The 15,464-nt window shown below is 40.6% G+C and overlaps 1 protein-coding gene across 13 annotated transcripts in view; it reads right to left on the bottom strand.

Annotated features, from left to right (window-relative positions):
- Positions 1-15,464, bottom strand: part of CDK12 (cyclin dependent kinase 12) — a 73,026-nt gene that overhangs the window by 18,087 nt on the left and 39,475 nt on the right. For 6 of the 13 annotated variants that reach the window (XR_008961208.1, XR_008961206.1, XR_008961210.1 and 3 more), the window contains exons 14-15: positions 11,838-12,255; positions 173-244 (exon numbers count right to left, since the gene is read on the bottom strand). Coding sequence is in view for 5 of the 13 variants with exons in the window: in XM_026512953.4 (XP_026368738.3) it covers positions 11,543-12,255 (713 nt within the window). In the remaining 8 variants the exon portion in view is untranslated. Of the gene's footprint in view, positions 1-143; positions 245-8,320; positions 12,256-15,464 lie in introns of those variants that run through there. The other 7 variants (XR_008961211.1, XM_044389267.3, XM_048224436.2 and 4 more) reach the window with 4 other exon arrangements.

Consider the following 15,464-nt stretch of genomic DNA (forward strand, 5'->3'; position numbering starts at 1 on the left):
GAAAACTCTTCTGGAGATCTTTGGGAATAAGAAACTTCCCTGGGAATAAGAAACTTCCCTGAGACTAGTTGTGTGTGGGGGTGGGGGTGGGGAATCCCTTACAAAAGCAGGCCTGAAACCTCTGATTGGCCTTAGGTCCCTACCTGGCTTTAGAGTCTATGAAATACTGAACTTGTCAGATGCCAGGTGACTGATGGACTTCACCAAATTCCTCAAGGACCATCCTTCCTGCCGCTGCTGCCACCTGTAAGGGAAAATGACAGGTTACTTTAGACATGAGACGAGGGACTAGACACCAAAGAGAAATTTGGCCTTTCAGCCAGGGAGTATGGCCTTAGTAGGTAACAGAGATGGCGATGGTCACCACTCTTCCAATTCCCTCAAAACTGAATTCACAAAGCCCAGAAGGATTAAGATGAACCTTAAGTATGCTCCCAGAGAGAGTTATAACTGCTCTAAGACTCCTACCTCCTGGGAACCACCTCCCAGTCTGATAAAGTAAAAACAATGATTCCTATACTTATGAAGTAAATTAGGAATTCAACAGAATTAAAAGCTGTGAAACTCAGAATTATAAAGGGTGGTGAAGGTTCAAGGTTAATGCAAAGTTAATGCAAGAAGATGACTTAAGAGGAGTCCATCTAGTTTTTAGATCAGATCATCATCACCTTGTCTAAAACAGCTTCAAGAAACGCTAGGAGGCAAAAAAACAAACAAGCAAATCATGAGACAGAAAGGAAGTTTGTGAAGGGACAGCAGACTTGACACAATTTAGACAAGAAGGTATATCATACACACTCCCTATGTAGGGAGGAATCTGCATGGAGGCCAGTTCACGTTCCCCCAGTATTATCAATTGGGGTGTGATGGAGAAAATGTAAAGATTATGCACTAGGACCTGCTTCTTTGTCATCAGCACACAAGGTTCATTTTGCAGACCCACTGCCCTCGGACCTAGACTCATATAACTCTATCTCTAAACTGTCCGGTGGTCCCTTTCTCCCTCCAAGATTCTGATTCTAGTTTAAAGACTCTTTAACACTTCCCTCTATGCACATCATTGGCTCCCAGGCTCATATGCTTAGAAAATAAGCGTTGGAAGGGACTGTAGATACATCTCGGAGAGGTCCAAAGATGGGTAGTCTCCGCACCAGAGTGAGATGACTTCAGAACCGGCTGTGCATGTGAGTTCACTGAGCACTCTATTTAGGGCTGAGGTCACTGTGGAGCACCACACCACCTTCCTTCTGCCTCATCAAAGGAGAAAACCGACAACTCAAACTTAATAAGGGAGAGGAGTAGGGGTCCCCCCCCAACCCCGCTTCAACTCCATTTCCCAGTAATCTTAAAGAATATTTCATTTTACTCAGAGTTCTATAATCCCTTCTCTCATTCAGATTCCCCTTAGTTTCCCAGAAGGTGAGGCGTGTTTTCTTTCTCCCTCCCTTCTGATTTTGCTTTTCTATAGCTGCATTGTAATGCAAAAGAGCCTGAGTTGAGATTCAGGGTAAATTCCTCACTGGGCCTCAGAGGGTTTTTTTCCTGCTTCCCAAACCCCAGAGCTGGTGGCAAAGTGCTCCTGGAACTTGGGGGTCACTCTGGGAGCATCAAGATCTTTGGCGGTGCCACTTGCTTCCCCAATGAACCAGAGCTCCTGACCACATAAAAATTACACTTGTACAATTTGCAGGTCATGGAGAGATGAGTCTTTGAAGTAAAAACACATAAAACTTTCTCAGTTTTTCTACTAATGTTTTTCAAGTCTACCTTTCCCCCTCAAAACCTCACAGCCCTACCTTCCTTTCCTGAGGAAGTTCAGTGCTCACAGGGGTTGGCAATCCTAAGGTTGGGGACCTTATACTCAAGTAGGGTAAGATTCTGGCCTCTTGGATTCCAGTTTTGGCTGGCTGCCACCAACTCACTCACTACGAGACAGTGGACAATGCACTTCCCTTCCCCAAAGCTGTTTCCCACTCTGTACACTGAAAGAGTGAAGTAGATGATCTCTAGGGTCCCTTTCTAGCTCTGGCCGGCTATGATTCTACGAGGAAGGAGACACTTCCTTTTATCAGGAAGTGAGGCATTCCTGCCCGTCACACCTTCTCTCTGGGCCACTGCAGAAAGAAGCTCCCCTAGAGATGCCAGCTTTTCTCATGCTGGCTTAACCAAAGGGACAAATGAGGGAGTCCCAGTAGGAGGCCTTCCTTTCGGTGCCAAACTCCTTCTATTATGAAGAGACCGTTAAGAAGGTGATCTAACTCTAACCTTGAATCTTGATAAGGCAGAGAAGACACAAGGCAGATGTATGGGGCAGGAAAGAGTGTGATAAGCATGCTCCCAACATACAACTGAGACTATATGAGCACACACTTGGCTTTGACCTAGGGAGGACCATGTATCAAATTCAACTGTATGTGTATGGAGAAAGCAAGGACATGTGTAAACACATCCAGAGCATTGACATAAATGTCCAATCACTCACTACTGTTCTCTCCTACTTCAGGCCTATACCTGCCTTGTAAGAAGCTATGATGGGGGGGCACCACATCCCAGTCTTGTCCCTCCCCAAAGTCAGAAAGAAGAGATAGTGAGACAGGAGCTACTTGGCTTCCTATAAATTGTTTTGTCCTTCCTCACAGCTGCAATCAGAAGCTAAGGGCTCCCGCAGGCCTTGTTCTGATCTGCTGCAGGCGATGGAGGGTTTTTGAAACGGAGAGGACTTGGCTGCGGCCCCGTTTCAGCTGCCATTGGGGCTGGCTAATGGGCTCATTCAGGAAGACCCCCGCCTGCTGCACTAAAGAGTCCCCCGTGGACCCCCTCCCCAATCCCAACCCAATTAATAAATGGGGGCTCCCACTTTATGGCTCTGGGAGCAGGAACCAGAGATACAAATGACCCCCAGGGAGGGACAGAAAAAGGCCTTCCAAGAAACAAGCCAGAGAATTGTGCATCCACAGGCACATGCTGCCACAGGCTAGTCATATCCCATTTTCAAAGCATTAAAGGGGAAGAAACTGGCAAAAAACTATTTTCTTTCCTAGATCTGGAGAGGGCTAGCATTCTTGAAGTCTGTGGGAACACCCCAGCAATAAACTCTCTTTCACTTGGATCTCCCACCTGCAAAGGGCAGAGTGCAGATGATCGTCTGGGCACACAGCACATGCTTCACTATTTCCTAGGGGGGCTGCCCTCACCTAGACCCTGCAATACTGAACAAAGACACATCCCATTAATTGGTTAATGAAGTAAACACTTCCTACTTCTTAAAAAAAAAGCAGCTCTTTCCAAGCTCTCATCACCATCAACAGGAACAATGTCCTGGGGTCATCTCTCCTCTCACATTTGAACTAACATCAAGCCTTGCTAATTCCTATGGACCTCCTTCCTTCCTTCTCATTCTCTTTGTCCCACTCTAGTGCAGGCCCTCAGGGCCACACATCTGGACAAGAACAAAAATATCCTAGCAAGCTTTCCTGCTTCCTTGACCCAGGATGGCTGTGAAAGTCCTCAACATCATATTCATCCCACCATGCTCTGCTTCCTGTTAATGCTTCCCAAATCAAACTTGAACTCCTCATTCAGGCCTACAGGACTGCTCCTTCGACTTTATTTCTTAATATTGCTCTCCTTTACCACCCCAACTAGCCCATTCACAGCCTTCTGCACAAAACACACATAAACCTTCTTCTGTAGGTTTTCTTCGTCTGAACACCTCTTCTGTTCCCCCATCTTCATCAGCTTCAAAGAATCTTTTCTGGTTAACTCTTAACTTTTCGAATTATTTCTTGGCTATGGCTACTTCTGTACTAGGTTCCTAGTTTATTTTATAGCCTGCATTAACGTGCTGACTTATACTGAGTCCTACTTCCCACCCAAGTATAAGACTCATCTCACTAGATCCAGAAGCTTCTTTAAAAAGTGAGATCCTCCCTTAATCTTCCCCAGAAGTTGTCCTGTACTCAGGACATGACTCAGCTAATGATATTACTGCTCCCCACTGAAGCAGCCCTCATGGTATAATACTTGGGATATCATATCAAACAACTACGAGGAATAAAATCTTATTCTCAATAGCCATGTTCAGGCTGCCACCTGCTCCTATCAACATTGAACTTGCACTGAGTCTTTCCAAAATTATAAATTGTTTCATGACTTCAAAATGTGTTACAAAACAAAAACCCAAAAACAAGCACAGTCACCAAAGGCATTTGTTTATCTCCTTGATTCTCAGGATGTAAACACTATTTTCTTTGAAGACCCCTTTGGATGAGATGTCCATTTTGTCCCTTTTTCTAAGATAAATCTATATTCTCAGGTCATGAGCTGATTTTCTAGAATGCAAATCAACCCCAGAGCCAACAGTAATCTTGTTCTCTACCAGCTCTGCCTCTAGTCCGCCTCTGACCATCACATTCTTGGAAGGTCCCCAGGAATAGACAAATTATTCGTGAGTCTCAACTATTTAGCGAGTACTTCCCTAAATTAACCTCACTCTCAAACACTAACTCTTCACTTCCTATAGTTTAGCCCTATGTGGTTAGACAGGAAAAAGTGATCTGCCGCTCTCCTTTATCAACTACTTATTGCTCAGGATAGTAAGAGGGATTTGCCTTTTACTCCTTCCATCCTTTAGCCTCAAGGTGTTTGACACTCAAGATAATAAAAGCAAAGCATTTAGCACAGTGCCTGACACATAGTAGGTTCCCGACAACATTAGTTCCTATTCTCTCCCTCCTTCTTCCCCAAACCACAGGCTCTCAACCTTCCTGGGCCTATTTGTTCACTGGCTGAAGACAGCGTTGAACTAGACAAACTAACGTCCTTTCGTAGTTCTAGCAGTGTGTGACTCTAACTCACATATTCTGGTTGTTTACTCTTCTATGCACTGCCTTCACTTGGATCTAAAAACAAAGGAGAGAGGAGTAACACTAGCTTCCAGGTTGGCCTAAAATACACAAAACCACCTTCAGGAGTTTTAAAACTCCAAAAATACAAATAACTTTTTAAAATGATGCATCCATATCATCCCTTATTTCTGAATCATTCTCTTGAACTATGTAGATAGCAGTAGGAAGTAAAATTTTCCTATATGCTAGTTGCCTAATATAATCAAGTTTCCCTAAGTGAAAACATCTTCAAAGCATCTCCCAACCTAAGGGCTCTAGGCCCATCCTCCAACCATAAAGGTAACACTACCGTAATCAAGGGGAACTCTTTACTCAAGGTGGTGCTTTAACGGGGCCTCCCAAAATGAATTGTGAACCTTAAAGGCAATTATCCTTTTTCACTAGCCCAGCCATAATTTTTCATTCTACCCCATATCTCTATTTCTTCTTTAAAAGCAATTACACCCTAAGTGTCTTTCTGTAGCCCAGCTAACAGACTGCTCTAGAGTTCTCCTTCCTTCCCTTATTTACATCTCCTCATATTGCTTTATATTGTATGAGACCTTTGGTTTCCTAACATAAAATGCAAATACTGGGTAACAAGGCCAAACTCAGAAGTTCCTGAATTTATAAAAGGGATCAGCTCCTACGCTTCCTCTAAGTCTTCGAATTCAGCCTCTTTTCTCCAGGGCCAAAAGCATTCAAAACTGCATTAGCCTTGGTGGGGAGGGTTGTCTGTCTAGAAGCTGATCCTCACCTCACCAACAAGATAGGTATTGCTATAGTTCTGAGACGCAGGAGGTAAAAGGATCCTCTCCCTGAGACAGCCAACAGAATAGGCTCCTTAAGGTAAAGAAAAAAAACATCCAAGACCCAGGCTTTGTTTTTCACTTAGCAATGACTGCTACATTGTATAGCCTTTGTAGGGTTTCTCCACGCTGCCTCCCTCAAGAGATAGTTTGGCTTGGATAAAATGCCCTTCATTCCTTTGGAACCATCAACATTATCTGTTGTTTACAACCATGCCAGAGCAAAACATCTAAAAATCCACCTATTTCCATGTTCTAGGAAGCCTATGTCTAAGTGAACTTGCTTTATGGCTATATTCTCTTACTCCAGAGCAGTATGCTGTGGCTATGGCCTACATATTGAGTACGTTTCACTAACAACCACCCATCTAGAGAGTATTAAAAACAAACTTCATATCAGCCCCTTTCTCTCAGCCTTGGACTACTAATTTTTGAGATAGGTATGAGAGCAATCCAGTTGCCAAAGCGTTTTGGCACTTTAGTGATTAATCACCAGGGCATCGAAGCAATCCTCATCTGCTTTCTCATGGATAGCAGGACCCTCTTTTCACTCATCAAACTTTACTTCCCACAGACACCATCTGCAATTGAGCTCAGAAATGTCATCACCAAAAGCACGTCTCCGCACATGAGGGAAGAGGATAAAGTGAAGTATTGAGACTCCTTGCCCTTCCTAGACCAGTAAAGGAATCTCTTGTACCCCACAAAACATAAATTACAATCTCCTTAGCAGTAAGAAAGCATGGTTATTTCGCTTCCTCCCTCACCTCTTACCCAGTAAGTTGAGGATCTGGAATAGTCATTTGTCTTCTGAGTTGCCTCTCATTACCCTTCAAAACTATGAAGCAGCAGTAACTCTAAATACCCTGCAGGATTAAGCAATCAATACCTCTGGTAGGCCTAATGCATGCAAGGTGGGCAGTGAGTGAAAAACAGGAAATGAAAAGTGGGTGGACAGGAGATGGAGAGATGGCTGCATACGGGGAGGAGTGGTAGAGTACCAGCAGCAATTCCTCCAGGTGTCATACTTCCCCCAAAGTCTTTCGACCCTAGCTTGGAGTAAATGTTCTCTTGAGAGTATTCTTAAGGTTACAGGAACATTAAAAGTATTCCTATAGAAGAGAAGTGCCACACCTGGACAGTAAAATTAACCGTGTCCAGAAATGCTCACCTTGCCTCTCAGGACAACTGACAGATTTAGCAGTTCCACCTCTCCCTTGGAATGGTTGAGTATTTACTCACTTGAAGAACTCCCCACTTCCATTCCACCTAGCCCTTCAAGATGACTAAGTTGTGAACACAGAAGTAACTCCATACCTGAAACACAGTCAAACTATGGGGCAATCTTTAATAACAAAGGAAATTCCAGCACGAAGAACATTAACTATTAACTTCCTTGAGGCATTAACTTTACCATACAGTTAGATACCTGTCTTGGAAAAGACAGTGCTTAAGAAATGTAGATACTGAAACAGTATGGCTTCTAATTAGAAATAGCCTTGGCTATGATAGAGAAAAAAAGTCCATGTTAGTTAGGTCCTCAGCCTTTAGCCTCAGAATTAAAAAGACTGCACTGCTATGAAGTGGAAACAATACTCTCTAGCAGGTTGAGGTTCACACTCCTAGTCATGAATCTGCAATATATAAAGACCAAAAACAAATTCCTTTTCTCTGGAGGCTAACCAGGAACACAGGATTCCAGGAATTGCAACAATCTTGAGCTCTCCATTCTCCTTCTGTGTAGACATGACAGCCCACAGGCAAGGGAACATCATAAACTTTGGGGACTCAAAAATAGGCTGGCAACCCTCATCACCAGCATTTGAATTCATCTTCCTAATTTCCTTGTTCTGGTGTACCCTTTAACCTTATATGATTGCTCACCCCACCAACAACTTCCTGATAACCTAATCTCCCCTCCCTTTCTAAAGTCTTCTAATGGGTTTTATCTGCTGTCTGCCTGCCTACTTATGTCATAACTAGCAGTACTGCAGCATACACGAGGGAAATTTTAGTTCTCAGTGTCCTAAGCCATGAAAGAGAAGGGAAAACAATTCTCCCCTCAGGTGGATAGGAAAGATTTTGAAGGTAATAGGAATTTTACCCTTATAAACGACTTTACTCATTTCCCGGATTGGCAACACATCAGGAAATCTCAACAGAGCTAGGAACAGTAATCTCCATGCCTACTTTACTCATGGTAACATAAGACCTGTGGCGGATGGTTATATTTAAGAGACCATTCTTTGGTCTAAACAGCCTCTTAGCAACTTCCATTGACAAGTAGAGCTCAAACCCACTTACCTCTCCTTTCAGGAGGAGTTGGGGTACATGAGGCTCAACTCTTTTGATGGCCTGGCACCATCATTTGTATAACTATTACTACTTTAAAAAAAAAAATCACCTTATGGTTTCCCAACTTTTTTTCTTCTCTAGTTTCTAGTCTAGTGTTTTGAAGCACCTCTTCAAACCCTGAGAACTTTTTTTTTTTGGATATTTTATGAGACTACAGAGATTCTGAGACAAAGAACTCCTAAGATAAAGTGGAGGAAAAAACCCTTCACACGCAATTAGATCTGCTCAGAGGCTACAGGTTAAGAAGTAAATGCAATGGAGCAAAAGTGGTATAGTAACAGGAAATATTTAATTTTCCAATCTCCACTTTCCATTTTTATAAACTGAAAGAAAAAAATTTAATATATTACAAAATATCTGTACATAGACAAGGTACACCCGATGTGGGGCAAAAACAAGAGAGAATGAATACAGTGTCAGGAACCTAAATCAGGGAGAATGAGGTGGCAACTGACACTTTTCTGGTGCAGCATTCTCTCTCAAAACCTGCTGGTAACCATTTTAGTACTGTAACTATATATGCATATTACACACACACACACACACACACACGCACACACACGCACAGTGGCTGGGTGATGTCTATGGCATAAGCTAACAAAAAAGTCCTACTTACAAATTTGTGCTACTGCCCTGCTTTGAAAAGTATAGATCTGATGTCATTTTATCATTCCTATGGACAGCTGAAGAAAAAACTAAGGAAACTGGGTCAAACAAAATTGTTTTCAAAACCACAAAAATGATCATGGTCAAACCAGTTTTGCCTCTCATTCACGAACAGAATCAGATTTCTCATCTGTTCAAAATAACGTATTTAATGGACTTATCTCCCATGGTACAATAATTAAAACAAAACAAAACCACTTTTGAATATAATTGGGTTTGTAATTTTCTAACAGTCAAGTTGAAATTCTGCCAAAACTTTACTTCTATCACATTTATAGATAACATAGCTGAAAAATTAACAAATACCTTTTCTTCCTCCACATAGATTCCAGGATATTTGAGTTTTTTTCCCCCTTTGCTTTTAGAAATAGTCAAAATTACCAAACTTTTTTCATTGTAAAGGCTAGACTCCCCAAATGGGGTAGGGGGTGAGATGGGATCACACACACACATACACACACCATACATACACTCACCCCCTTCCCTAGTAGTAGGCATGGGAGAATGGAGACTTAAGTATATTATTTAGAATATTTGGCATAATTAAAAATAAGGGGTGGGAAGGGAGAAGGAAAAACATTATTGATGACTGCTGATAACCAAAATGTAATGAAAATATAGAGAGAATTTTATTCATATTTGATGGGAGACCAATTATTTTCACTGAGTAAGATACTTCTGAAAGTATCTCAAGCTTAAGTTCTTTAATCAAAAATGGGAGTGGGGCCCAATGCCTCAAATGCAAATATTCTAAACTACAAAGTCCCATGTCTGAGGACTAAGAAGTCAACAGACAAAAGGTTCAGATGAACTTTAATGGAATTTTCCAATAGCATGTCAGTGAGCCTAGTAAATCTAATTGGACACACTGGTATAAAAAGCCATCAATGCCAAAATGGCTAGAAGGTTCTTCCTCTAATCAATGTTTGCCCATGAGGGCAAGGCCAGACCAAAACCCAGAGAATAATAAAAGAAATACACACACCGGATATCTACCTATTTCAGTAAACAGGGGAAAATAGTCTTCATGTAAGTATCTGAAGAGGGTTCTTCTTTCATTTTTTTAAAGTTTTCTTTTTTTATTAGTGCACCTTTCTCTTACAAGTAGTTTTTATTTTTTAATATAAGAACTTGGCATTGAAACACAAAACTTCACTTGAGTTCTGAAAACTATTCTCCAAGATGCTGAAGCATATTTGCCTTTTCTTTGTAAAAGGGTCCTAATTTACGTTTCACAAAGGTCTAAGTCTGTGAAGATAATTTATATGAATGTGTATGTTTTTAAAACACATTATATGCTGGTATTCACATAGAAATGGAAACCAGAATGAGAAGCCTCCCAAGTTATCCCACCCTGAAAGCCCTTCCCTTTTCCATTTCCTGTTTATAATAAGGCAAAATTCTTGCCATGAAGTCATTATTTAACCCCTTTTACCAAAAACAAAACCAAAATCAAACTCTCTAGAGGAAACTCCCTAAAAGAATTGGCAGGATATACATGCTGAGATGTGTATATGTCAATACTGTTCTTTCTCACGGTCTGTTCTTTTAAAATTATTTTTTAAAAAAGGTCTCAGATATTGATAGATCTTCAGAAAAATATGCACCCTAAAAACTAAGTTACATTTTCATGTATTTTCAGGATGTATTTCTTTTCTCTTTGACAACACTACAATGCTCTGTTTCAAAGGTTTTTTTTGACATAAAAATATATGTGTAAACAGTATGCTAACTGCTCTTACTAGCCCTCTAGTTATGGAGGCATCATCTCTAACCCCAGCTCAACAGCAATGTCCTAGGCTGTCTGCATTTATAAATCAACTTCACCATCAGAACATGGTTTTAAAAAAACAAAAACATTTTAGAATTGAAAAGTTACAGAGAACAATATAGGAGGTTGAATTTCCTTTCCTTTATTTCAAAAAAAGTAAAGAATTATCCCAGGTTCTTGGGCATCTCAACGATTAATTTTTTCCAAACAAATGCCTCAAAAAGAGACAGAGAGAGACAGAAAATGAGAAACTCTATAAAGAAGGGGTAAAAAAGGGAAGAGATGGGGTAAATCTACCTACATGCCCAAGAGTGCCTCTTTCTACAACCTGCTTCATGTGCAGGGAGAGGGGCATGTCTTTTGTCAAAGCAGAGCAAACTTTATGGATGAGTAATTTATTTGGAAAAAAGGTATGTTCAAGATGCTCAATGGGGAAAAAAAGAGTTCACTTGAAAGCAAAAATGTGAGATGGTGGAGAGGAAGGAAACATTTATTTAAATCAGCCAGTCACTCTGTTTCCCTTATAGCAAAAGCCTAAGAGTAGCTCAAATTTTGTGAACACTATTATCGTTAAAGGAAATCAAAACGAAACAAAACAAAACAAAACAAAAAAAAAACCCCAAAAAACAAAATTCAAAAGAAAAAAATCATAAAAAAAAATCCCCAAATTTAAAAAACCTAAAGAGAGCCTCTCCTGAGCCATCTCAAAATTGAAACTGTTCTCCTTTTCTTCTGCTCAAGAAGTGCAGGCAAATGAACTACAACAACATTTACTTTTCAATTTAATGACCCTCTCCACATTCTCTACTTATATCTACTAGGTAGAGTTGAAGTAATTGTTCTGGCTGTAGCCCATCCAGGGGGAACTGGTGCCAAGATCATTATTTTATAAGTCGCCTGCTAGTAGCAAGTGAGCAAGGAATACAACAGACAGCTTTGCGGTAGCCAAATGCAGATGATTACCTCGCTCTGGCAAATGATTTCATTAATGTTTCAGAGGACTGGATGGAAGGATGAATAGGGAAGGAATCTTTCAGGACACTGAAGTCTCTGGGTTAGTAAGGAACTCCTCTCCCTCTTCCCCCTCTTGGCGGGACTCTTGTAGGCCCCCGATAGAGTTTTCCGTAAGCAGAAGACTGAGCTGAGCCCCCCCAGTTAAGGCCTGCTCCTGAACTGCTGGCCCCAGTGGTTCCTGGCCCCAGCTCCCCATAGTTCTGCAATTTGGTCTCTGCATGTACCACAGAGTTGCTGCTTCCCTCAGCCTTCAGGAATGGTTGCCCGACCACTGAGTGTAATGGTAAGGGGACCCTGGCAAAACGGAGGTCCTGGTCCCCTGGGAACTGAACTGACCCTGTGCCCTGGTAACTGCTGGACTCCCCAAGGTGGCTCACAGAGCCTGAGTAGGTCCTGTTCTTCACCAGGGTCTGGGTCAAGGATTCTGTCAAAGCTGGACCAGAGTTGCGTTCATCAGTGTCAGTGGCACTGAACCCTGTTTCAGGCCCATCAGTGTTTCCGTAAGTCCTGTTGGGATGGGGTCGGGTGGAGTATTCCATTGGTCTCAAGGCCTGGTGCTCATGTGGCAGGTGGCCAGGAGGCTCTGCTTCAGGCTGGGATAAAAGTTGCAGCAAGGCGGCTGTCACGGCTGGGTTCAACTCCTGGGGGGCGCTGGAAAGATCGCCTTCAACCAGAGGGGGTGGAGGTGGCGGCGGTGGAGGTCCGGGGGGCTCAGGGGGCCTCTTCTCTGGTGGAAGAATGTGAGGAGGACATGCTGTGGAAGGGTTACTTCTTTTAAACACCATCTTAAAAATCACATGTGATTATAAACACAAACATACACACACACACACATACACACATACATACACTGCCCAACATAAACAAATATCAATACAAGTAACCAAATATATATAAAGAATAAAATCTTGGGATCAGGAAATTGCAATTTATAAATAAAATCAAGTGATTAAAATAAAACAGTTGCATTCTGAATCTAACAGCTGGTGTAAAAAAGATCGTATGTTTCTCAAATGATTGTCCTGATTTTTGTCTGAGATTTCCTCCATTTCCTTCCTTAAGGAACTGTTCTAATATGTAGGCTGTTGGCAGCCTCCCCGCCCCTTTTTGCTGTTGGATCAAAACATTAATGAAAATAAAGTAGAAAGAAGGAAGATGAGAGGAAATAATACACATGTTGTGGTCACATTTCTAGCACATAATCTTGCTGTACAATAGGAGACCTTGCATGGACTTAGCTAACACATTTTACAGAACATTTGATGATATAAGGTTAACACCTGAAATAGAACTTAAAGAATATACAGGAGAGATGAAATAAAGTAAAAACCTTTCAGTACCGTCATGTATAAATACACACGTGCTTCTCCAAACTTGAGTCCCCTCTCCCCATAATCACATTCTGAAAAAAGGGATAGTAACCACCATTTTGTCATTCAGCTTTCTATGTTACAGTAATTATAAAGACTAATCTATCATAATTTTCTATTTTGTTTCCCAACCTCCTGCATTTTTTCCATGCTATGAAAAAAATCACTATAGTAATGCCATGCAGAATGAATGGGCTGTTGATAAACATCTGTTTATCTTGGAAACGGTGAAAGAACTGAGTATTTAGAAATGTATTGAACTTATATACTACATTCTCTCTTTCCAAAGATCTTTGTCTTTCTTGAACCACTCCACACATTTCCACACCCCCACCCCCAACCCCACTGCTGGCTAAATTTGCCTAAGCATGGCAATCATTGTCTGGTAACTCATGCCAAGGCCCGAGAGTAGAGATGTAAAATGGTGTGAGTTTGAGGACATACAAAACCAAGTACAATCAGAACAGTGCTTTTAAAGAGTTGGGAGTCACCCTGCTGAAGAAAAGGTTTAATGTTTTGGGATATCTTCCAAATGACTGATTTTTCTGTTCCCTATGGAACCATATTTTTAAATGTCCATATAGTCAATGCTTTATTATCTGAGCTAAGTGATATAAAAGTCATTACTCAGACAAGCCAAAAATAGTTTTTAGTTATAAAGTATTTTGGTAGCATATTTACCACAATTATATTTTGCAAAGACAATCAGTAAAGTAAGTATGTATTCACTTAGCATGCAGGTGAAAGTACTCTGAAAACACCATATTGTAATGTTGTGCCCTGGAAGGATAAGTTCAGGTGCTCTATGTAACACACAAGTAGGGTGGCCACCAGTCCCAAGTTGCTTGGGACTGAGCAGGTTCTCAGGTTGCTGACTTTCAGTTTTAAAACCAGGACAGTACAGAGATGAGATGGTCACCCTGTATACAGTACCCACCCAAGTTGCTTGTTGACAGATTGGCTGGTTGACTAGGTGGTAGGTAAAAATGAATTTAAGGAAAAAAAATTAGCTATAGAAAACTCACAATTGGAAAGAAGACACTGAAAAAGGAGAGCTAACTGGACTACAAACATCTATAGATTTCAGAGCTTTTTGCTGCCAATACTATATATCTTACTACATAAGAATATCTCAGTACCAGTTATATTTAAAAGTATTTTTGGACTATACATAAAACAAAACACCAGGTTTTTTTTTTTTTTTAATACCAACGGCAAACAACTTTAAAAATGCCTAACTGCAAAAGTGAGCAAAGCTAAACTTATTCTTCCAGCTATACTACTTTTCATACTTAAACTCTGCCTTTTATGTGAATAGTCCAATAGTGTTTCAACAGAACTAATTCTTGAGTTCAAATTCACATGTATGAGGATGAAAACTACCTCGACGTAATAAAGCAGACAGACTGTAAAGAACTATTAAATAAAACGTCTTAAAGGAGTTAAAAATAAAGATTACATTTTAAAAGTCATACTATTATATAAGATTTAGTGTTAACAATATTGCCAATTCTTAATAGTCTGTACTAATGGAGGGAGGTATTAATGAAATGTACAAATAACTTAAATATTTCAATTGACTCATTAGATTCAATCATAACCCTTTCCCCACACAAGTAGAGTAGCTAAACATAGCCAAAGTAACAGATTTTCACCTTCTCTGGCTTATTCAGTCTGCCCTCTGGTGGAAGTGCTAATGAACAGTAAAATGGCCAAAAGAGAGGCAGCAGGGGAGAAACAGAAACAGGAGAGACAGGGAAAACTGGATAATCCAGGGATGACTAACAATGAGGAGCGGTATTTTTACTCTTCTCTGAAAAGTAAATATAACAATTTCTAGCCATAGGCCAGGCCTTAATTTTAGTTCAATCTGACCATTTGGCTGATAGCTTATTAGCTCAATTACTGGGTGAATTTCTTTCAATCACTATATTATTTAATTTGAACAACTTCTCCCACGTATTTTGATTATAGTTGAATTTTTCTGCTGGGGTGGGAAGGAGAAGGAAGGTATAAGAGAGGAGGCAAAAAGGCCTGCTTTAATTCTAGATTACCTTTCTGTTATTCCGTGTTCTAGAGTCTCTTAAAAGCAGTACGACAGGGTAACAAAGTGAATTAAAAAACACATTAAAAAGAAACATTAAGAGAAGTATACCAGTCCTAATTCTGCCTCTGCCAATAATATGGTTCCAGCAGTGGGACCATAGGCAGGATTATTTAAACTCCTGGATTTCAGTTTACCTATCTGTAAAGTAAAGGGGTTAATTTTATTTATGTTATCTTCCCGTTTTAAAAAGCTTTACATGTGAAAAATAGCTTATATATTTGTATACCAGTGGAAAAAAGGCATATACTTTCTGCACCATCCCATATGAAATATGAATGTAGGACAACCTAAAGTTGAAGGTTAGTGTACCTCCTCAGCCCTTGTGCCTCTTCTCATTCCCCAATTCATGGGGTCTTCATGAACAGCGAAAATTTCCAACGAGTTGAAAACACTTTCAGATAAGTAAGCATTTTGCAAATAGACTGTGAATCAGAATTAGAAAATTTTAACTTTCTTTCCTCTAATAAAATTGTGTGCTGTGGTCAT

Source organism: Ursus arctos, unplaced genomic scaffold (genome assembly GCF_023065955.2).
Source record: "Ursus arctos isolate Adak ecotype North America unplaced genomic scaffold, UrsArc2.0 scaffold_24, whole genome shotgun sequence".
NCBI lineage: Eukaryota > Metazoa > Chordata > Mammalia > Carnivora > Ursidae > Ursus > Ursus arctos.